At 41.5% G+C, this 24,008-nt stretch overlaps 1 protein-coding gene across 1 annotated transcript in view; it reads right to left on the reverse strand.

Annotated features, from left to right (window-relative positions):
- TLX2 (T cell leukemia homeobox 2) overlaps positions 1-18,768 on the reverse strand; it is an 87,466-nt gene extending 68,698 nt beyond the window's left edge. The window contains exon 1 of the mRNA XM_030192540.1: positions 18,327-18,768. Coding sequence (XP_030048400.1) covers positions 18,327-18,768 — 442 coding nt within the window. The remainder of the gene's footprint in view (positions 1-18,326) is intronic.
- Between the last annotated feature and the right edge of the window lie 5,240 nt (positions 18,769-24,008).

The raw sequence follows: 24,008 nt of genomic DNA on the forward strand, positions 1-24,008 counted from the left end.
GGTTTTACCGCCCAATTGGGCGGTTTTCCGCGCCCCGCCGCGGGAAATTTTTGCCCGCGGCGGGTTGCGGTTTTTTGGGGCGGTTTTTTAGGCTTCCGGGCGGCTTTTTGGGCGGCTTTTTGATTTTTTTCGGCCGCGGGGGGCGGGGTTAGTGACGTTTTTGGGCGGGGTTAGTGACGTTTTGGGCGGGGCCGATGACGTGGGAGGCGGAGCCGATGACGGGGAGGCGGGGCTGATGACAGGGAGGCGGGCCCGATGACATGGGAGGCGGGGCTGATGACAGGGAGGCGGGCCCGATGATGTGGGAGGCGGGGCCGGTGACGGCGGGGGCGGGGCCGGTGACGCGGGGGTGGGGGTGTCAGGGGCGGGGTTTGTGTTTGGGCGGGTTTTGGGCTGGTTTCTGGCCCGGATTGGGCTGGAAAAAAAATTTCTACCTGGCAACCCTGCCTGGGTGGATGCTTGATTCTGACTGGCTGACATGACCAGAAATGGGCATGGCCATCTGCCAAAATCGGTTAAAGATAATTAATAGTTGACAAGTGCAAGTGAGCCTTACTACTGGCACCCAAAAGCATTCACAGCCTGATGGGCAATAAATTAGTCAAACAAAGGAATCCCTGCTATCCAGCTTGCTAGTACACATATACAACCAAGAGAAAGAACAAAAGAAACTTACATGCAGCTCGCAAACTGATAGTAGTGGATCCAAAACAGTGGATATCAACAAAGGTATAAGGGGGAGATGCACCTAACTTACCGAGCCAGTAATGTGCTTTCTAGACCAATTCCAGCCAGTTTAGCGAGCATGTTATTCAGTGGGAGATGCACAAAGGGGCTCTGCGGGCATTTTACCATGTGGGGCAGTAGAGAATGGGAATCCTATGCTAATCTATTTAAATGAGGTATTAAGAATTCCAATGTGCATTCCGAGCTGGGGGGGCAGCTTTTCAAGTGTACCAGGGAGAGATCGGGGATGAAGAGAGCTGTAGCAGCGATCAAAAGAAAAAAATAGCTACATATACAACAGAGCAGAAGTTTTGAAAAAAAAATACATATGGCTTTCATACATGCAGCATGTATGAGTATATGAAAACTGTGGAAACACTATGGAGGGCTGTTCTGGGCATGTGCAGGGTAGCCATGCTTAGCAATTGGTTGCCCTGCACATGTGCTGGCTTGAGCTGCATTGTAAAAGTCCATGCAGCTCATTTGCATGTGATTTGTTTTGAGCATTCCATCTGAGGTGGAAATAGCAAGTGGGTGTTACTGGGAACTTTGTTGAATGTCCCACTAAGACCATAATAATTGCCATATTGAGTCAGACTAAAGGTCCATCTAGCCCAGTATCCTGCTTCTGTGGCCAACCTAGGTCACAAGTACATGGCAGATTCCCAAACAGTGGCAAAATTCCATGCTACTTATCCCCAGGGATAATCAGTAACTTTCCTCAGGTTTACATGATAATCATGTGTGGACATTTCCTCCAGGAATTTGTCCAAACCTTTTTTTAAACCCAGCTACACTAACTGCTTTTTTTTTTTAATTTTAATTGAAACATTTTTTACCAATATTCACAACAGACAGATTAACAACATAACGGAACAGGAGATCATCCAGTGCTTAAATGCAATATCTAATAAGCTGCTTTCCTAAAAGCAAGAAAATATTGATAAAGTTGAAGTAACCTACACCATGCTACTGTTAGTAGAACAATAGGAATCCAATGGTGCTCAAGTCTTTAATGAGGACTGAAGAGTGTGTTGCTTGAGAACCAGAGCAGCTTCATAGTTTCTGATTACACAAAACTGGCTCCACCATTCTATGAAGTTCAACTTAAAATTGACTTTCCAGTAGCACATGATGAGGTGCAGAGCAATTGCAAGCATAATATTAAATAGTTTCTGATGATCATCCGCTATTATAATAACCAGATTAGAGGAATATAAAATTATGGTTTTGTAGGAAATCTCCAAGTCTCTGGGTAGGTCAAATATTAAAACTATTCTACTCCAAATAATACCTTATCCTTTTTGCAATAATAAATTATATGGGATAAACAGCCAGATTCAGTTGAACAAGACCAGCAAAAGTCTATGTTAAACACTTTTCTAGTTTTAGCTATTCAGGATGGGGTCCAATAAGCTTTATGAAACGTTTTTTTCAAAATGCAGTGATTGGGTAATCACTGCAGATTTTGTGGGTCTAAGAGTTTTAGACCAGAAGGTTGACCAGTCGAATTCAGATGAATAAAAACCCAGCTCGTTCTCCCACGATTCCAAGAGAGATGAACATTTGTTAGGAAATTCTTGTAACTTTTTGTACAAAGTCTAAAAGCTGAGTGGAACTGTCTGAAATCTAGCAGATTGATGTCACCTTTGTCCCTGTGAAGTTTAAGGTTTTTCTTTAAGTGAGATCATACATTAATTGCTTTTACCACATCCTCTGCAACAAGTTCCAGAGCTTAACTATACATTGAGTGAAAAATTATTTTCTCCCATATGTTTTAAAAGAATTACTGTATAACTTCATGGCTATTACATACCCATTCCACTCCACTCAGGAATTTATAGACCTCTATCATTTCCCCCTTCAGCTATCTCTTCACCAAGCTGAACAGCCATAACATCTTTAGCCTTTCCTCACATCCCCTTAATCATTTTTTTTCGCCCTTCTTTGTAGCAAGGTACGCATTGTATCATCCTAAATGATCAGCTCACATATAAGCATAACAAACTGTCCTAATAATGCAAAACATTACTATCATTATAGCACCCTGAAAGCTCATAACTAAAGTAAGCATGAAGAACTTTCACAGCATCCAGCAACTAGAACCCAGTACTCGAGCTATCCATTCCATTGTTTGCCATGTCCATAATAAAATCTCTGAGAGTGCTTGAATCCTCAATTTGCATGTGACATTATTCAGAGTCATTCTCATTCGATCTGGGTTGAACTAACCAAAATGTGTGTTCACTTTCTTCGAAGCACCATGCAGTGCCAAAACTTTTTTTGCGACACTCCACATTCCCCTTATTGAGATCAGGGTCAGAGAATTTTAAGATCCACTGCCCTTACACATCCAAAGGGGCTCTGAGCTTGGCAGCTTGTAAGATTTTCCCAACATGGGAATATTGGAGTACTCAAAGTACAATAGGATGAAGAAATGTCACTTCTACAGATCTATGCAAGGGTGCATGGTGTACCCCTTTAAGCCCAAAGAGTTTGTCAAACTGGAGCAAAAGTAATTCCAGCTTGAATTTAAGAACATAGCCACAGTGAGTCAGACCAATGGTCCATCTAGCCCAGTATCCTGTTTCCAATAGTTGCCAATCCAAGTCACAAGTACCTGACAGAAACCTTAATAGTATCAACATTCTATGCTACCAATCCAAGGGTAAAGCAGTGGCTTCCCCCATGACCATCTCAATAGCAGACTATGGACTTTTCCTTCAGGAACTTGTCCAAACATTTTTAAAACCCAGATATGCCAACCGCTGTTACCACATCCTCTGGCAACAAGGTCTAGAGCTTAACTATTCATGGAAGGAAAAAATATTTCCTTCTATTTGTTTTATAAGTATTTCCATGTAACTTCAATGAGTGCCCCTAGTTTTTGTACTTTTGAAAGAGTAAATAATCAACTCCACTCATTATTTTATAGACCTCTATCATATCTCCCCTCAGCCACCTTTTCTCCAAGCTGAAGAGCCCTAGCCACTTGAGCCTTTCCTTTATCATTTTTGGCGCCCTTCTCTGCATCTTTTCTAATTCTTTTTTGAGATGCGGCGACCAGAATTGAACACAATATTCGAGGTGCGGTCGCACCATGGAGCGATACAAAGGCATTATAACATCCTCATTTTTGTTTTCCATTCCTTTTCTAATAATACCTAACATTCTATTTGCTTTCTTAGCCACAGCAGCACACTGAGCAGAAGGTTTCAACGTATCATCAACGACAACATCTAGATCCCTTTCTTGGTCCGTGACTCCTAACGTGGAACCTTGCATGACGTAGCTATAATTCGGGTTCTTCTTTCCCACATGCATCACTTTGCACTTGCTCACATTAAACATCATCAGCCATTTAGACGCCCAGTCTCCCAGTCTCATAAAGTCCTCTTGCAATTTTTCACAATCCTCCCGCGATTTAACGACTTTGAATAACTTTGTGTCATCAGCAAATTTAATTACCTCACTAGTTACTCCCATCTCTAGGTCATTTATAAATTTGTTAAAAATCAGCGGTCCCAACACAGAGCCCTGGGGAACCCCACTAACTAGCCTTCTCCATTGAGAATACTGACCATTTAACCCTACTCTCTGTTTTCTATCTTTTAACCAATTTTTAATCCACAATAGAACACTACCTCCTATCCCATGACTCTCCAATTTCCTCTGGAGTCTTTCATGAGGTACTTTGTCAAACGCCTTCTGAAAATCCAGATACACAATATCAACCGGCCCCCCTTTATCCACATGTTTGTTCACCCCTTCAAAGAAATGTAGTAGATTGGTGAGGCAAGATTTCCCTTCACTAAATCCATGTTGACTTTGTCTCATTAATCCATGCTTTTGAATATGCTCTGTAATTTTGTTCTTAATAATAGTCTCTACCATTTTGCCCGGCACCAACGTCAGACTCACCGGTCTATAATTTCCCGGATCTCCTCTGGAACCTTTTTTAAAAATCGGCGTTACATTGGCCACCCTCCAATCTTCCAGTACCACGCTCGATTTTAAGGATAAATTACATATTTCTAATAGCTCCACAAGCTCATTTTTCAGTTCTATCAGTACTCTGGTATAAATACCATCTGGTTCAGGAGATTTGCTACTCTTCAGTTTGTAGAATTGCCCCATTACATCCACCAGGTTTACAGAGAATTCATTACGCTTCTCTGACTCGTCAGCTTCGAATACCATTTCCGGCACCAGTATCCCACCCAAATCTTCCTCGGTGAAGACCGAAGCAAAGAATTCATTTAATCTCTCCGCTACGGCTTTGTCTTCCCTGATCGCCCCTTTTACTCCTCGGTCATATAGCCGTCCAACCAATTCTTTTGCCAGCTTCCTGCTTTTAATATACCTAAAAAACTTTTTACTATATGTTTTTGCCTCCAACGCAATCTTTTTTTCGAAGTCCCTCTTAGCTTTCCTTATCAGCGCTTTGCATTTGACTTGACATTCCTTATGCCATTTCTTATTATTTTCAGTTGGTTCCTTCTTCCATTTTCTGAAGGATGTAATCGGTCTTCTGGGTAACTTAAAACATTGTCCCATTTTTTTGAAGGTCATCCCTCATAAGTGTTCAGCACAGCTGTTCAGAGAGGGTCAAAGCACAAACCACTCAAATGATATAATAATATTTACAGTTACTTTTAAGATTTTGACATTGAAAAGGCACTCCCCCCCCCCCTTTTTATTTCATAGGTGGCACTTTATAATGTATTATTTCTCACTGTTTAAATACTGAATGCAGGGACTTCTATTTCTGTCTTTAGCTTTCATTATCAATGTTATCACCATACTCACGATTGATAAGGTTAATAGCCCAGGTGTGGGCATGCAATATCAACTGCAGGGACTTCCATTTTTATCTTTGCCTTAATCATTACTGTGATCATCATATTTACAATTCATATGGTTTTATAGGTTGTTATTATGATATTAGCCCATGTGTGGACTTGCCATATTATACATACATTTTGCTTTTATGGTAAGACATGTTTTAATGTTTTTAATCCTCAGTTTCTCTTTCTGCTGTCATCTTTCAAATACAGGCCTGCCAGACTTGATCATTGACTGTCCTCTGTTTGCCATAAGTTGCACTCCACATTATCAAAATTTTCTAAAGGAACAGATACACACTAAGTGAATCCTTTCTTTAAAACACTTTCTGTGGAGATCACGTGATGCTGTGACGGGGACAGAAGTGTGTGTCTGAAGATGCTCTGGGGCACCCCTTGAATCCACCTTAATCTGTGTTTTTGCATCTTGTCGCACGTTGTGAATGCTGCCCTGAGTGTCAGAGTGCTGTATAGACAAGTTTGTAGTGAAGGCGGTTGAGCCAATGTCGAATAAAGGGTAAAAGCATGAAAAGGAGTGGGCCAAGATGGTAAGATGGTGGAGCGCTTGCCTACTATGCTTACTACTATGATATTGAGCTGATTACAATGCAAATGATTACAATTCAAATGTGCATTCCAAGCAATGCACAGTCATTTCCGACCAATGCAGAGAAAGGAATGCCTACCTTGTCCAAGGGAATTTTAAAAGGAGGTCAGAAGTTGTCGGTAATGGTTCTCTAAAGTGTCCCTGGAGCTGTCGGCTGTGAGAGCTTTGTGCGCGGGGCTGGGAAATGGGGTAGGGTGAAAGATCGGGTCCACTTATGACTCATGCAGGAATTCTGGGAACCCCTCAGGCCGGAAGCATCAACATCCTCTGAAGAGAAACTCTCTACAGCCAGCAGACCCCCGTAGCCTTAAAGGATAACATTACTGCTGCACTTTTCCATGCGCTAGATCCCTGGCTGGTATTTCTATCGTAACAGCTCACTTTGGTGCTGCATTTATTATCAGAGATTTCTAAACTCACAGGGGAATTTGAGGTGTGTGTTTCTGATTTGGAAGATGAAGCACAAATGTACCAGCATGACCTCACAGCATTTACACTTCAGGTGAAGGAGGGAAAGGGAAATGGGACTTAATATACCAGCTTTCTGAGATTTTTGCAACTACATTCAAAGTGGTTTACATATATTCAGGTACTTATTTTGTACCAGGGGCAATGGAGGGTTAAGTGACTTGCCCAGAGTCACAAGGAGCTGTAGTGGGAATCAAACTCAGTTCCCCAGGATCAAAGTCTACTGCACTAACCACTAGGCTAAAAGTGGCTAAGTTGGATGATCTTGACCACTCACAGTGGGTTAACCTCTGCTACTTTGGCTTTCCTGAGTCTCTGCTGGAGAGTTGCTTGCTGACCACACTGGAAGAATGGGTGGTGACTCAGTTTCCTGCTCCACAAGGTGCGTGGCCATACCACTTGGAACGTGTGGGGTAATTGTCATGAAGGCAACGTGCACCCTTGGCCCATCATAGCTAAATTCCATAGCTATGCAGAAAAGGCAGAGCTCCTGTGCCTCTAAAAACAGCACAAATGTAATAACCCATGATATGGATATAACTAGAGCTTACTGTGTTACAGTTTTTTGAGGCCCTGGGGGAGGGAGGTCCCTGCCAGTGGACTGGAGAGTTGGGATGTCCCTGGGTGGGAGGAAGCCCAGCCCAAGGAAATGGTGTTGAAATAAGTTGCAGAGAGAAAGAGTGTCCCTGTGGATAGTGACAGTAGGGGTGGAGTTTGGAGTTTAATAAAAGGAGTTGTAAGGAAGTACACAAGGTCTTTGGTTGCCTGTACCCCTGCCAGGACCCTTGGGAGTATTGGGAGATCCTGAAGTGCAAGAAATAAATACAGGCTGGATATAAGAGTCATTACTGCCCCCAATAAGTGGCAATGGAGAAGGAAGTTAAGCAGCCTGCCCAAGGTCGGAGCATTGCCCTGAGAGGTGCACTGCTGGAAGAAGGACAGCCTAAAGAGTCTGTGTCTGAAATGAATTGGAGTGGAAATCAGGAGCACTGGAAACAGCCTTAGACTTATTCCTGTCACGAAAGGACGGTAAAGGACAGGAGGGATGTAAATATATACAGCTATGAATTAACTTGAAAGGGAGGAAGAGAGGTCAAGATTGTCACAACTGATCTTGAATAAAACTGTGCGTGTAAAGAGTTGGAGTACTGACTGCTGGTTACAGGAGTTCCAGCAAAGTAGGTGTTGGTTTTGATCAAAACTACCAGAGTACAGCATGTTTATTTGGTAAGAGAGGAGACCGGATGCTCCCAGATCAAGGGGCCGATGAAAAAAAAATCCCTGCACTCACTATTTCACCATGGTAAAAATTATTGAGGTGGAAATAGCAAGCGATGCTCAAACAAATCGCATACAAATGAACTGCACAGACTTTTACTATGCAGCTCGTGCCAGGGCATGCGCATAGCAGTCGATCAGTAAGCATGGCTGCTATGTGCATGCCTTGAACTGTTACACATGGCTTTCATACATGGGCTTATTGTGCATGCATGAAAGCTATGTGTAGCTTTTTTCTAAACCATGGGACACAGTGGCAGGATCAAGGACAAAGCAGGGCTGCACATCATGCCCTTTCCATGCTCCACCCACTCTAATTGGTCTCAAGACACACCAATACTTTTTGCTCAGTTTGCTGAAGTTGACTTCCAGGCTCCATTGCTGCAGCAGGTAGGCCCTAAAGCAGGGCTGACGTAACCATCAGGCAAACTAAGCATTTACCTGTGGCAACAATTTATGGGATGCAGCAAAGTGCAGTTGCATTCAACACACACATCAATAGGTCCTGACAGCCACACAAATGCAATGAACTATCAGTGCACACTTTTACTCACAGTGGGAGTGGGCAATTTTCAAATTGCCACTTACCTGAATAAATGGGTTTTAGAAATTGTCCTCGTTATTGAAATATATAGAAAACAAGGTATGGTGTCCGTTTTGCACAGGATTATTCTGGGAAGGGTGATGTTGGGGTAATCATGATTTTTGAGTTTAATTAGCGACATCTGAAGGGAAAGAGACTAGGGACTTGACAAGCAGAAGGAGGGGTGCAAAACTGCAGGTTTGCCTAGGGGGCATTTAATACCCTTGTACGAGCCCTGCCTTGAGGAAATCGGTTTGAACTGGAAAATATTTCAGTTTCACAAATTATCTACATGCTAATTTTCACTTTTTTCTAATTATGTCAAATGAAGCCATCCAACAGATATGCATAACAACATGTGGAATATTCTTTATGGTGGTCATTTTCTATGGGTTTTAGCGTGTGCTGAAAATGCTAGTGCCCCTAGAGCATGGTTGAGTAAACTGGGCCCTTAGTGTGCATCAGTAATTCTTGTTGTCCAACTACATGGCCCAGATAATATCTTCTGTAGCATGTTCACTTGCAATAAAGATGAAAGGCCATAATTCCTAAATTTAACCACTTCATTAAGGGAACACTGTAAGTAAAAGTAGACAATAATGTTGCTGGTAAATCGATTTAAATACATCTTAAATAAGAACAAACAACTGAAAAAGACCAGGTTGTGTCACTATTGTTTAATTTAGCAGCTGGAACTGCCCATTCCTGACTTCCTTTCATGCTAGTTCAGAAAATGAAATAATTTGCATATATCAGATGCTTTGTCACTTTCCCCTTCTCTCTTGTGTGCTGTCTCACCAACCCCAGCCTATATTACTCAATGTCTCACTCCTGCCGCCCACTGCTAAAATTCTTAACCTTCCATAGCCTCAGAGATGATTTTCAAAAGAAATAGGTATTGTTTCAAGAGATAAGGGGGAAGGTGTACTAGAGAAGGATGGGGGAGGTTGGTCTCAGAACTTTATTTCCCTGTCCTCCCTCAACCCCCCCCCCCCCCCCCCCCATCCTAGCCAACTTTGTGTCTCCTCCTCTTTAACCATCCCCATCTACCTTCCCAAACAGTGTAGGCCTCATTTGGTAGGATGAGGCCTCTGTCATGCCATGGGATTGTGCCTTTCAGCAGATAGCAAGATGAGCTTCACCAACACCAACTGCTCCTTCTCTGCACCATCTACAAAATCTAAAACTAGGAAGCACAGGTATGTGTGTTGTACGATTTCTCACTATGTCTTCAAATTTGCCATGAGTCAAAAACATCCTCATTAGTAACCTAGCTTGACCTGGTCGAAAACTACCACTGCCCAGCCCCCATTGCTCATACATACTCTTGCACAACGACCCCACATCACAGTTTCTCACTGTCTCTCCAGCACTTAAAGGTTCACGACCCCCTCCTGCTGTAATCTGGGTCAAAATGAGGGAGGGTACTCCCTATATTCCTGCACTTCTGAGTCACCAGGAGACCAATGGGAGAAAGTGAATACCATGTGACTTAAGCTTCCTGAGCTGTAAGTCCAAAAAAAGAGTAGTGAGGCGGGTGAGGCGGGCAGTTCCAGTGATGGATTTAACCCTCCAATGCTCCTAGGCACTGGGACAATTGGCTGATCTCCTCCAGCTGGTAGGGAGGGTGTCACTTCAAAATCACGAATAGTGGTGGACCCAGCGAGTTCTCCCTCAATGTTGTTTAGATAGTCAGCCTAAAATAAGAAAGGAGCCTTGCAAGATCACCACTTCCAGCGACACAGTGGACATAGATAGTGGGGCAGTTGCCCCCATGTGGATGACTACCCCTCTGCATTTGCTTATTCTGTTTTATTCTGAAATCTAACTCTGACAGAACTTCTTCCGAACCCCATACAAATCAGCTGTGCAGCCAAAAAGAGTACAGGAATGGGGATAGAGCTGTCACACCAGCTTGGAAAACACTGTTATACAACAGTGTGTGTGCTGTCTCCCCCCCCCCCCCTGAAAAGCCTTTAAATTGTGCAAGGGAGATTATATGGTTTCCTCGAAGTCATCTAATAGGTGAAGGAGTGAGAATACATACCAGGGTCTCTAAGTGAGCAGCTCTGTGCTCTAATTCCTGCTAAACAGCAGTCTACAAAACACAGAAATGGAAAGCATCTCCCTGCCCTTCATGATTACTGTTTAGCTCTGCTAATATGCACAGATATAGAAGGCTGTGGGCCGCATGGCTTATGGCCAGAAGTAACATGATAGCGGCCACTTATGGAAGCACAGGCACGCCCCCCCCCCCCTCCCCACCTGGGCTAGTTGCTGGCATCTAGTGTGGGGGAGGAGCCCATTTCCAATCATGTCACTGATGTTTTACTCCCCTGATTGGCAGTTGGACCAACATTAGGGGAGGAGCTTAGTTGCCCACGAAAGCTCAAATAAAAGAGCAGCGTTAAGCACGCAGTAACTGATTGCTCTCCCACCTTCCCTCCCATAGTTGCTTTACTCTTTGTTCTGACAGCAGTTGTTTATATCTGTTAAATACACATTATCCCTTGGATTCCATATATGGCGCTGAAATATTGGCACCTAATTTAGGCACAGATCCAAGATGTGTGTATATCTAAATTAGTTAATGAGCTATCAACAATAAATTAATAGGCCTTAACAATCAATAATTGCACTTAATTGGTACTAATTTGGATTTATGCATGCATCTGCCTACGTGTTATTCTACAGCCCCATGCCTAAATCCTCTATCACGTAACTGAAAAGGAGGCGTAGCCAGGAAAGGGGTATGAATGTTCCAAAACGTTCTGCATGGTTTTACAGAATAGCACCATTTATGCACTGAAATGCTGCGACCAGGTTTCAACCAGCGTAAATGCTGGTGCTCAACTTAAGGCGCAGGAATCAGCTTTGAGCGCCATTCTGTAAAGCACGCTCTTCTTGCAGTGCCCTTTGTAGAATAACTCTTAGCGCTGATTTTTTTCAGCACCAATTTTTCAGTGCCATGTGCTAAATCGAGCCCTATATGCGTGTTAATTTTTATGTATTTATTTATTTATTTATTTGTGACATTTATATCCCACTTTATCCCAAATAAGTTTGAGTGCAATGTGGCTTACAATAAACAGTATAGAATACATAACAAAGAATAATGCATAAGAAAGTAATTTGTTGTAAGAATCCAATTTTACAATACAGTATCATAAACGTACTGGAATAGCTATGGATGTTTAATATTTAGAACATCTATTATGAATGAGAACTTGTACATGAAGCAAAAAGAAAGTTAATGGTAAATAGAATAATAACCATTTCAGGTAATAATTAATTGTTTGACATATGGTTGTTCTTTGTGAGGGTTTGTTTGAATAGGAACAATTTGAGGATTTTTCGGAATCTAGTGTATTCCTGTATATTTCTTATTTCATTTATTTATTTATTTGTTTGTTGCATTTGTATCCCACATTTTCCCACCTCTTTGCAGGCTCAATGTGGCTTACAATACATCATGAATAGTAGAGATACATGAGAATTGAACATGTGGAGGGGCATAATTGAATGAAAACGCCTATCTCCATGGGCGTTTATCTCCGAGAACGGGTCCGTGAAGGGGTGGACCGAACCGTATTTTGGGAAAAAATAGACGTCCATGTTTTATTCAACAATGTGTGAGCTGGGCGTTTTTGTTTTTCAGCGATAATGGAAAATGAAAGCGCCCAGCTCAAAAACGAATAAATCCAAGACATTTATTCGTGGGAGGGGCCAGGATTCGTAGTGCACTGGTCCCCCTCACATGCCAGGACATCAACCGGGCACCCTAGGGGGCACTTTTACAAAACCAAAAAAACAGGTAAAAGAGCTCCCAGGTGCATAGCACCCTTCCCTTGTGTGTTGAGCCCCCCAAATCCCCCTCAAAACCCACTGCCCACAAGTCTACACCATTACTATAGCCCTAAGGGGTGAAGGGGGGCAACTACATGTGGGTACAGTGGGTTTGGGGGGGGTTGGACGACTAATAAGCATTAAGCAGCACAATTGTAACAGGTAGGGGGGATGGGCCTGGGTCCACCTGCCTGAAGTCCACTGCACCCCCTAACAACTCCTCCAGTGACCTGCATACTGCTGCCAGGGAGCTGGGTATGACATTTGAGGGTGAAAATAAAAAGTTGTGAAACATCATTTTTTTGTGGTGGGAGGGGGTTAGTGACCACTGGGGGAGTCAGGGGAGGTCATCCCCGATTCCCTCCAGTGGTCATCTGGTCATTTAGGGCACTTTTTGGGGCCTTATTCGTGAAAAAACAGGGTCCAGGAAAAGTGTCCTAAATTCTAGCTAAAAACGCATACTTTTTTCCCATTATCGGTGAAATGCGCCCATCTTTGTTCGGCAGATAACCACGCCCCAGTTCCGCCTTCGCCACACCTCTGACACGCCCCCATCAACTTTGTCCGCATCCGCGACGGAGTGCAGTTGAAAACGTCCAAAAATCGGCTTTCGATTATACCGCTTTATTCGTTTTTGTGAGATAAACGTCCATCTCCCGATTTAGGTCGGAACTTGGGCGTTTTTCTCGTTCGATTATAAGCAGGTTAGTATTACAGAAGGCTCTTGGGTAACATGAAAGTGAAAAGCATGATATTAATATAATAAGCAAATAGTAAAGACAATTCTGGGTATATGTGGAGGATGGTAAGGAGTTCCACCATTTGGTTCCTAGGTAAGCAAAGTGGACAGTTTTGTAGATCACTTTTTTTGCAATTTGGGAGGTGTAGTCTGAGATAGTTTCTTGCCTCATATTCAGCGTTTCTTTGAGGTAAGTTTATTAATGGTACCATAAAGTCTGGAGCTGTGCCATTTAGAATTTGAAAGATAAAGGTACGTAAAGGTATCTTATTGCATGTATATTGCTATATCTTTCTTATTGTATCTGTTAGACAAACAGTAAATGCTTGTTATTTCGATTACTTTATTGCATGGATGTTACTGTGTCTTCCTTACTGTCATAACTGCAGGGAGCATCTGAGACAAAGAAGTATCCTCGGAACAATTTGTACAAAAGGCAGCTTTGCATTGAATTTGACTCAAGGATTTTGGGCAAAGAACAGGTGCCTTGATGGTGCGGAATTGCTTAGCTGGAGGGCAAAGTGGGTATCGACTAGAGACCGACTGAAACCGATACTGTCTGAAAGCTTTCGGCCAAAATTGAAACCCACAGTATCCAAGTCAGAATATAATAATTTTAATAATGAAAGACTGTATTTTACCGCTAAGAAAACCAACGTCCTCACACGTGGACTGCAGCTAATAAAAACTGAAACCAAACACCATAGGACTTTTACAGTGGCTGACTTTGTGCCACACTTGGAGTGACAGCTGATGCCATAACTCCAGAGACAGGCTAATTCCTAAGGCGCTTATCATCCCAAGTTTAAAGATTTAAATTCCTGCTAAAATTGTGTATCAATTGCATTTATTTGGAACACTCTATTTACCATATAAGCTATAGTGCAAAATCATAACTGCATTACTTGCAATCGCAGTACAAACAAGAAAAGAATGCAAAGAGTAGCCCCCTGGCCCCACCCCTCCTCCAGGACTACTTTATATTCCCTGCTGATCTGGTGGTGTACTTAGGGCAGGAGCGATGCTCCAGTCATGGCAGACCTTTTAAGAGCAGAATCAGAATGGGCAGGAGTAACTGGGGATCGTTTCTGCCCCAATTACACTTCTAGACCACCAGAGATTGTAAGATAATCCTGGGGGGGGGGGGAGGGCATCAGTTGGGGGAGGCACTCAAAAGGGGTCTGGGAGGAGGGGCAACTCCTATTTGAGAATAGGAGAAGGGAGGGAGACAGAGAAACAGGACAACACACAAATTTTTGGCTTCCACAAAAACACATGGAGGGGCATAATTGAAAAGGGTGCCCAAGTTTTCCTGAGGATGTCCTTGCAGGATGTCCCAGCGAAGGGGCAGGGAAACCCGTATTATCGAAACAAGATGGGCGTCCATCTTTTGTTTTGATAATATGGTCGGGGATGCCCAAATCGCAAAATTTAGGTCGACCTTAGAGATGGTCGTCCCCAATTTTCGGCCATAATGGAAACCGAGGACACCCATCTCAGAAACAACCAAATGCAAGACATTTGGTCGTGGGAGGAGCCAGCAGTCGTAGTGCACTGGTCCCCCTGACATGCCAACTGGGCACCCTAGAGGGCACTGCAGTGGACTTCATAAATTGCTCCCAGGTGCATAGCTCCCTTACCTTCTGTGCTGAGCCCCCCAACCCCCCCCCCAAAACCAACTCCCCACAACTGTACACCACTACCATAGCCCTAAGGGGTGAAGGGGCACCTAGATGTGGGTACAGTGGGTTTCTGGTGGGTTTTGAAGGGCTCCCATTTACCACCACGTGTAACCGGTAGGGGGGGATGGGCATGGGTCCGCCTGCCTGAAGTGCACTGCACCCACTAAAACTGCTCCAGGGACCTGCATATTGCTGTCATGGAGCTGGGTATGATATTTGAGGCTGGCATAGAGGTTGGCAACAAATATTTTTAAACATGTTTTTTGAGGGTGGGAGGGGGTTAGTGACCACTGGGGAATAAGGGGAGGTCATCCCCGATTCCCTCCAGTGGTCATCTGGTCATTTAGGGCACATTTTTGAAGCTTGGTCATAAGAAAAAAAGGACTGGTAAAGTCATCCAAGTGTTTGTCAGGGACGCCCTTCTTTTTTCCATTATCGGTCGAGGACGCCCATGTGTTAGGCATGCCCCAGTCCCGCCTTCACTACACCTTCGACACGCCCCCGTGAACTTTCGTCATCCCCATGACGGAAAGCGGTTCAGGATGCTCAGAATCGGCTTTCGAGTATGCTGATTTGGGTGACCCTGTGAGAAGGATGCCCATCTTGTGATTTGTATCGAAAGATGGGCGTCCTTCTCCTTCGAAACTAAGCCTGATAGTCATTTTCTGCCGAAACCAAAACATGGTTGAAAATTAAAGTAACCTTTTGGCCGAAACTGAAACCAAGCTGAAAAGGGATTGTGGGACAGTTTAGGTGCCATAATCGAAAACAAAATTCAGTTGGCGTGTAGCATGGACTTAAGCTGTCCTACAGAAATGCACAGCTGGAGGACAAAGTGGGCATGGATTGGAACTGTCCTGCACTTTGAAGCTAACTTGCCACATGGCCTAGCTGGATAACAATGATAGTCAATGCACATCTTCAGAAGGCAAAGCCACCCAGCAGGAAAGGAGTGGAGGGTAGAATATATGAAAGCATAAGTTGGATGTGGCTCCGGTGCTTCCTGAATTTGGACTTAAGTATTGATGGTTACTAATAAAGCTGTGGTCTGTAAGTCTCCACATATCTGAGTCTTGTGTGTTCATTTGCTGAATTTGTGCAATATAGAGAAATAAATGACCTGCCAGAGGGTGTGCAGCCTGCCTATGTTAGGTTGGACAAAAATGCTGAAAAGCACTTTTCTTCTTTTATAGTAGAACTTAGTAATGATCTTCTGTTTTCCGTTCTTTTCTTTTTCTTCTCCAAACATGTGCCTGATTGTAGATTTGAAAGCAGTTTCACTTTATGTGATTTGGATTTGGAGAGCCAGTCCCGGTCGTTAAAGAACACGTGCGCCCTTTAAAGTATTAAAAGTGACTGGCAATAGCAAAGCATGAACAATGATTTAAATTTTGTTTTATTTTGGGGTTTTTTTTTAATGGGAGAAAATAATGATACAACTATCCCTGCATGAGCTTGCATGTTCAACTATGACGAATTATCTGGACGTCTTCCAGAAATAATTCCATCTATTGCGAAATATGCAGCATTTTTATTTTGAAAGAAATAATGATAACTGTTTATAATAAACACTTTTTCTTCCCTCCCTTGTGTCTCTGACTGCAGTGTATTTTTTCTCTATATATTTTTCTTTTCGGGTAAATAAATAAGACAGATGTTGTTGTGAAGCTTCTGTAATATGTCCCTGCACGTATTACATCAAACAATAGATGTCAGATTTATTTAAAGACAGGGAGAAATATTCTGCAATTTATTGCAAATTATTGCTTGCAATGCCTAAAAACTCTTTTGTTTTCGGAATAAAGATGTTTTCAGATAAAGACCTATAGGATCAAGTCATTCATCTCTAGAATGATAATGCAGAAAGTTTTAAACGGTACAGGAATATAATAGAAAGAAAGCTATTAAAGTATGCAACAAAAATCACTTAAAATATATAGAATTCATGATATAGCATTATTGTAATATCTGAAAAGACTGGAAACAATTCCTACCCAGAACAGAATTCATTAAAAAAATAAAAGTAAATATCTGGTCGCCATAAATATATTTGGTTTTTCCCCTCATACTGTTAGCACAATGAAAACAAGCCTAGCAGGACCAGAAAGGAAGCGAGGAAAAACAGATTCAGAGTTTCCATTCGTGAATTTGCGTTTCCCGGTATAATCAGAGGCGGCACTCGCGTGTTTGCGCCGAACTAAAAATGGCAACTTTCGGGTCGGTCCCTCTTCTAGTTCTGTGGTCTTTATGACAAGACTTTCATTTGAAATACATATTTATGGCATACTTTGGAAACGCACCATATCCAGGAATGATCCCATTATTTCCAATTCCCGAACCATATTTTTTTTAAGCATTGAATATATATTTTTATTTTTTCACAACAGACACAAATGAATGTTGTATTTTCAGAAATGACCTTTTTCTTATTTGATACGCTCTAGTTCATTGTCTTGCTGTAATAGCGGAATTAATTACTGTTAATAAGAGTTTGAAAAACAACCCTAATAAGGCTTTCAACCCTACAGCATCTTACCCGACGTTATGATTTAAGAGCTTAGAAGACCGCAGCCAACCATCCCTGCAATGCTGGAGTTCGGACAGTGGATAGGAGGGAAGGAGGGAGGAGAGCAACAAAGGGGACTGGGAGGAAGCAGTGACTTATATTATTATCTATTTACAGCTAAGTACATTTGGACACGGAGAGGTAAAGTGACTTGTGCAAGAAGAGATTTGAACAGGCAAGTATCACAAGTGAATATGCATCATACCCCTATTTCCAAATCTGATTTAAATACATTTAAGAAAGCAAGGATATTTCAAGCCCATTCATATCCATGCATTCATGTTTTCTTTCAGCCGTATGTTTAAATGAAGTCTTTCGATTGTTTACGGTTTAGGTGCAAAGCCGATCTTCAAAAGAATTGAAAACATTGGAAATGGTAACGAAGAGCAAAACGAATCAATTTTTCATTGCATGCGTTTAGGATCAATCTAACCCTACTCTTTGACCACTTCTGACCTTGCATTGTTTGCAGCTGTGATTTCCTTAATTAATTTATTTTAATGATAAAAATTGCAGCTAAAGGTTGTCCTAATGTTCGTTTCTCAATAAGCGCAAGGCTGGTCGTTGCGGATCCGTCGAAAATAGAATATTATAGCTAGTAGCCGGGGATCAGAGGATACATGTGGGAAGGGAACTAGCAGCAGGCGAGAGTGAGACCAGAATACAGTAGTATTTATTTTAAACTCATCTGAATTCACTATGAATTTATAACGAATGTTGTCTCTAAAATAAATTCCTTTTCTCACAAGCCTGTCCATTAAAACTAAGGTCTCATATGGGAGATAGGAAAATCATATTTGAAGTTAATGGATTTCAAACTCTTTTGAAATGAGGATTCTTCACTCATTCTAAAGAGCACAGTTTTTAAGTTGTTTGTGTCCTACTGTTTGCTGAACTTTGACATGCATTCAGATCTCGCTTGCTAAAATACTTGCTCAATATTATTTTCCAAAAAAAGGTTACAGACGGAAAGGAAGAGTCTCTCACCTGTGAGTCTGTCTTTAGCAAACCTCCTGCTGCTCTCCATCCAAGGGAAGGTGAGACTGGGCATGCTTCCCATGCTGGGCACCCCAGCAGAGATGCCCTGCGGGTGAGAGGAGGGAGGAGGGGGCATGGGCCTGTGCGCCGGCACCCTTATGACCCCTCCAGGACCCCCGGGGTTTACATTAACGTTCATGCTCACATTCATGCTCATGTTCACGTTGTAGGAACCGGGTAACCCAGCCATGGAGCAGGCAGGGTTGTACACATTGTTGTAGCCACCGGCATAGACATTGGTGGCCACATGGTAGTCTGACTCCCCAGCCCTGTTGGGCACCATGCAGCTGTTCTGCTGATCTGAACTGTTCAAGATCTGATCGATTCCGAAGCTTATGGGCTCATGGTGGGTGTGGGGCTGAGGGTCCTGCTCCAGTCCCCGGTGATCCATTTAGTATTATGGGCTAGAATGGTGATGGAAAGACATACGGAATGATATGGGCCCACCTGTAAATCCGTTGGTTTTTGCAATCTTTATATAGATCCAACATGGAAAATAGACCTCCAGTGAAACGATGCCACTCAAAGTAATAAAAATACAAATAAATAAATAAAGTTTTTCCAGGATTACTTGGTCTATGGAACAAGCTCAACGCATCTGATCATGGATTCTTGAATTTGATGGGGGGAAAAAAATTCTAGAAAGGTCAGCCCAGTTCTTAAGTCTCTTCAGTGAGGAAGTGTTCAAGTTTTGTCTATTTTGCCGTCCCTGCTGGTTTTACTTGTCTTAGTTTCAAAGTGTGAGCCACACCACCGCCCTGGTCACACGAAACCTGGGCACGTGAACCTGAGGTTTTTGCCGACCAGATCCTCTCACCGGCATTTCTATTGCCATTGCTGCAGGCCTGTGTGAAACTGAAAAAGCCAAATGTGCGAGAACCATCTACATCCATAAACCCGCATCCACCCAGATGTATTTCTCTTGTTCGAACTTCGCAATATTCAGAAGCTTGGTGGAAGCAATGCGGTAAAGAAATAGCTTACAGGTGCTTGTGCTCTTCTGGAGTTCCACTTTCTATACCCTTTATCCTTAAAAAAATAAAATAAAAAGTATTTCGGATCCTTCTTGAAAAGTGCAAGTTTTGCCCTGTTTCCTCTGGTGTAGTTGAACGGTGTAAATATTCCAAAGCCAGCAGGGACTCCTTTAGGCTTTTTTTTATTTTTTTCCAGCTGAACGAAGTGGTATTGTTTAGCCAGGATTGTGCTTTACAGGAGGAGAAAAAAATTCAGAGATCTGCTTTCCCATTGGCTCCCTGGTGGCAGTGATTGACTTGAGCTCACTCCAAATGGGCGTGAAGAAGGAATTTAAAGACCAACTACTCTGTTTTGTAAAGGTTGGAGAAGCAGAATCGACTAGGTGCTTTTTTTTTTAATTGTCAAACACTTTCGGCTATGTAAGTTGTGACACACTCCTTAAGCATCTTATCCTATGGATAGTAGAACGGGTGCTCTTGGATCTTGAAGAACAAGCCCCACGCTGCAGTTGCTTTCCTTCATACAGTATTATTTTAAATCTGAGTTTTTCATGGAAGTATGTAACATCAAAACTACAAGGTTGCTATTAAAAATATCACCGCGGGAGCAAGCAGCGAGATTTGAAGCCCTCGCTTTGCGCCTCTTATTAATTCAAGAGCAGTAAGTTAATTTTAAAAAAATCAGATTTTTATGACGTTTAAAAATAAAGAAAAAAATCTATACATAATGCAACTAACTTGGAATTCTATTTTACCCCGTGGAAACTAACATCAAATCATTGCCAGCATTTACATAAATTAGATCAAAATTTGATACACACGCACATATTGTTGCAAATGTAATTTCGAAGCATAAACAATGCTGTAATAGATAAATAGATACTTCACAACTTCCGATCCGTGTCATAATTGTATTACACACACAAACGAACAAGCAACCTGGAGATCGGAAGTTGCCAGGGAAATATTTTATATGGTAAAAATGACTTATTATTCATTATGCAACGAAATTTTGATTTCACGTATTTCAGTGGTTGCTTATTTAAAATGCAGAAGTAAAGCACGTTGCTACCCAGTGATGTAAGAATAGCGCTCTAGAAATGTTAAGTAGTAGTAGTAGTAGTAAGAAAGATTCTCTGTCCTTAGGTTGTAAAAAGACCGAATGAATTACTGTATATTGCACTAAATTGTTTTTAAAGATTCTATCTGCATTGTATTATGCTATTGTTATTTTCTAGCTCCCGTTGCATTTCGGTGCTCACACGCTTCTTTGTTATTTTTTATTTGTTTGCTTTTATGGCGCAGAAGTGTCCGATCTACTTTCATATTACGTTCCCTGAATAAGATGAATTTTCTCTCAAAACGACCTTGAAAAATGGATTTGTCGTTTACCTGACGCTATCGTCTTGGGGTCCGGAGTTAATATCTCCGTTTGATACCAACTTCAGCAATCAGTTTGGCTGGAATAGCATGTGTACTCCGTTACTAGAGGAATATCAGTAGTTTCTGTTTCTTTTCGTTCCTCCTTTTGTACCCCGGTAGATTTAGTAATATTTCGGAATGGCTGCCCATGACTTCTAATCGTTTAAAAAAAAAACAACAACAACAACAACGTATTTCTGCCTGCAGAAAGGAGGAGGTCAGAGAAATCAATCTAAATGAAAAAGGATTTGGGATCTCATTTCACAAATCTATAACAAAGGCGATTGGGAAGCGGCTTAAAGATTGCTGAATCTATATTGCAACCTCTTATCTCCTTCCAAAGATATAAAAGAACAGCCGGAAAGTAAGTAAAGGCTCAAAGGAGACTGATGTTGCATTGAAAGCTATAAATAGTGGAGATAATTTTCAGAATAATTTAGAGGTAAGAAAAAAGGTTGCCTGAAAAAGCCTATCTGCTATACTCGATTTTAATACTTTGTAAACGGGGGCTCTAGGGGGAAAAAAAAAGTTAATTTTGCTTCTCTGCCTAGTCCCAAATATGGATATGACCTGTAAAACATACAGATAGAGATATAGATATATTTGTGTGTGAGCTCATACGTTCTCATTGACTTGTATAAAATGCAGAACCCTCATACTGTATCTCAAACGGTGAGTCTAAATCTTTCGATTTTATGTATCGTGAGCTAAGGCGTTTTCTTTATGGAGAGGCTCCCTGTTCTCCTTTTTCTGATTGAATTTTAAAAAGTGTACCTCTATTAGGCCAAGAAGATTGCTCGAGATGGCTGGGGATGTTACGGGCTTTATTATTTTTGCTCCCCAGAATCTCAGGCACTAATCATGCATTTGTGTTGGCTAAACTACTGTGTTACGACAGGTGACGTTTTCTCTTCTTTTCAGGTGTTCAAACAAGTCTTGCATCAAGGAAGGGATAACCTGTCTCCGGACTCGTACTTATGGGCCACAAGACGGATCCGAAAAGAAGAACAAGACCTACAAAATATTTAATAGACTCTTTGATGAGAAATATTCCAAAGGCATTTTTATAGTGGTCTTCAGAAACTAGATTATTATTTTATAATAGTAATGGTATGTATTGAAGATATCTTTATATATTATTTGAAATATATTATATAGTCTCTGTGTGTGGCAAACACACAGAAAGAAAAGGAAGGAGTAAATTAATGTGCATACATCTGTTAAAGGATATTCTAAAATTAACCATACGTCCAATGGTTAATTATGCCTTTTTTTATTTTAAACTTGCAGAGTGGATATCCCAGGATCTATTTGCCCGTAGAGTCGCATTTTGAAAACTCCCTTTCTTGGTAAGACAGGTGCCTTTCCTCCCTGATTAATGCTCACACTCTGCTCTCCCGTGCTTATTACATTCTGCATGGAAAGTATTTACGGCTCCTTGCATTGCACTAAATTCAATTGACACAGCTGTAAACTGTTAATGAAAACCGCTGCAGACAAACTGGAGTTTAATAAGTGATCATTTGCACGTGAATGCAGACGCCTCAAATTGAATAGACTGCGGCTGACACGGGAGACGTTTTTTTTCTGCTCCGAAATTACCACTCCTGGATCACCGAAGGGATGGGGAATAGCTCAGCCTGCCTTTTGGATATTAATAGATTTGCTAACTGATTGTGCAGCACCTAGAATCTTGTTGCCACTTCCAATTTCGTGTTCGTTTTCTTTTTCTTTCTTTCCTTTTTTTTTTTTTTTTTGGCGGGGAGGGGAGTAGTAGAAATTCCTGAAAAACCGACACCTTTTATTTTAGGGAAAATCGTGTGATATAGAAAAAGTAGATTACAGAAACGAAATAAAAATGAAAGTGAGTTTGTGCTTTTAATTTCAATCGCCAAAAGGGTTTCCTGGAGATACATTCACTCCCTACGTTCAAAGAACATATAAACTTGATTTTCCCTATGGTGTCACATACACAGAATGAATTATTTCGCAGAAGGTGTTCCAGATGTTATTGAAACAGAATATTATCGTTGCTACCAATATTTTTATTATTATTAGCGAATATCAGCAATGTTTTCTTGATGACTTGACAGATTTTTTCCCAATATATTTGCATCGCAAAAAAATGGCATTATATTATTAAGTTTATAAATCGAAAAATTCACAACTACTGCAAGAGGTAATAGAACAGAACTGTAATTCGTTGTTGTTCGGAATTATTTTTTATTTTATGAAACCTTGCCAGCTGAAGGCAGTCCTCAAATTTGCCTGCAGAAGAACGATCTAAGTCGAATCCTTCGCATAGGCTTGAAACATATGGAAATGCTTATAAATCAGTAGATGCTAGACCTTACTGGTGCAAACTGGAAAAAAATCACAAAAAGGGCTGAACTCAAGTTGTATTCATTTCGCATTTCCATAACTTATTTAACGAGAAATGATCGTCATTTGATCGAATTCAATGTTATAGTCAGAATCAAAACAGAAAACCAAGAATACGCGTTTTCTTTTTTGTGAAAACATAAAGAAAGCTAAAATTATAAGCATATATTTCGAAATAAATTAGTATTTTCCAAATAAAAGACGGGAACTTCGTGTGTAATATAATTGGACGTATTCATTGGTTTATCAATCTTTATTATTATTATTATTATTAATCGGACGCATCTGCACAAAAATAGCAGTTCCATTTCACCGTGCAATTGCAGTGAAGAGCAGAGAAGGTATCACTAGTCCTTCAGCCTCGTTAGAGGCCAACCCTTCTGCTGTTACAGCCTGAGGGCATTACAGGCTCGGGACCTCTGTGCTAAAGCCAGATTCCTCGCCAGCAAACATTTATTAAAGACGAACGCATCCTGGCCCGGCTGAATTATCCCTTTCTGCCATTTTCAGACCTTAATTCCTTGCACTGTGTCGCTTGCACTGGTGAGACTTCAGGTCATCCTCTGTGTTGCCGAAAATTGTGTGCTTGTTACTGAAAAAATAAAAATACAAAAATATATACCGGTATATACATACATACATAAAGCAAAAGAATGATAAAATAGTAAAAGCTATTTTACTAGCATTATACAAAAATGCCGTCTGCGCTCTTAATGTTAATAGAGAAGTCATAAAGGGGAGAACCAGGTAATGCAAATTTAGTGACAAAATAACAGGAACCAGCAAAACAGATATGCCCAGTACAATAATATCCCTATGTTAGTGGGAATAATAAAATACTCATTAGAACCAA

This window comes from Microcaecilia unicolor, chromosome 2, assembly GCF_901765095.1.
Source record: "Microcaecilia unicolor chromosome 2, aMicUni1.1, whole genome shotgun sequence".
Classification (NCBI taxonomy): Eukaryota; Metazoa; Chordata; class Amphibia; order Gymnophiona; family Siphonopidae; genus Microcaecilia; species Microcaecilia unicolor.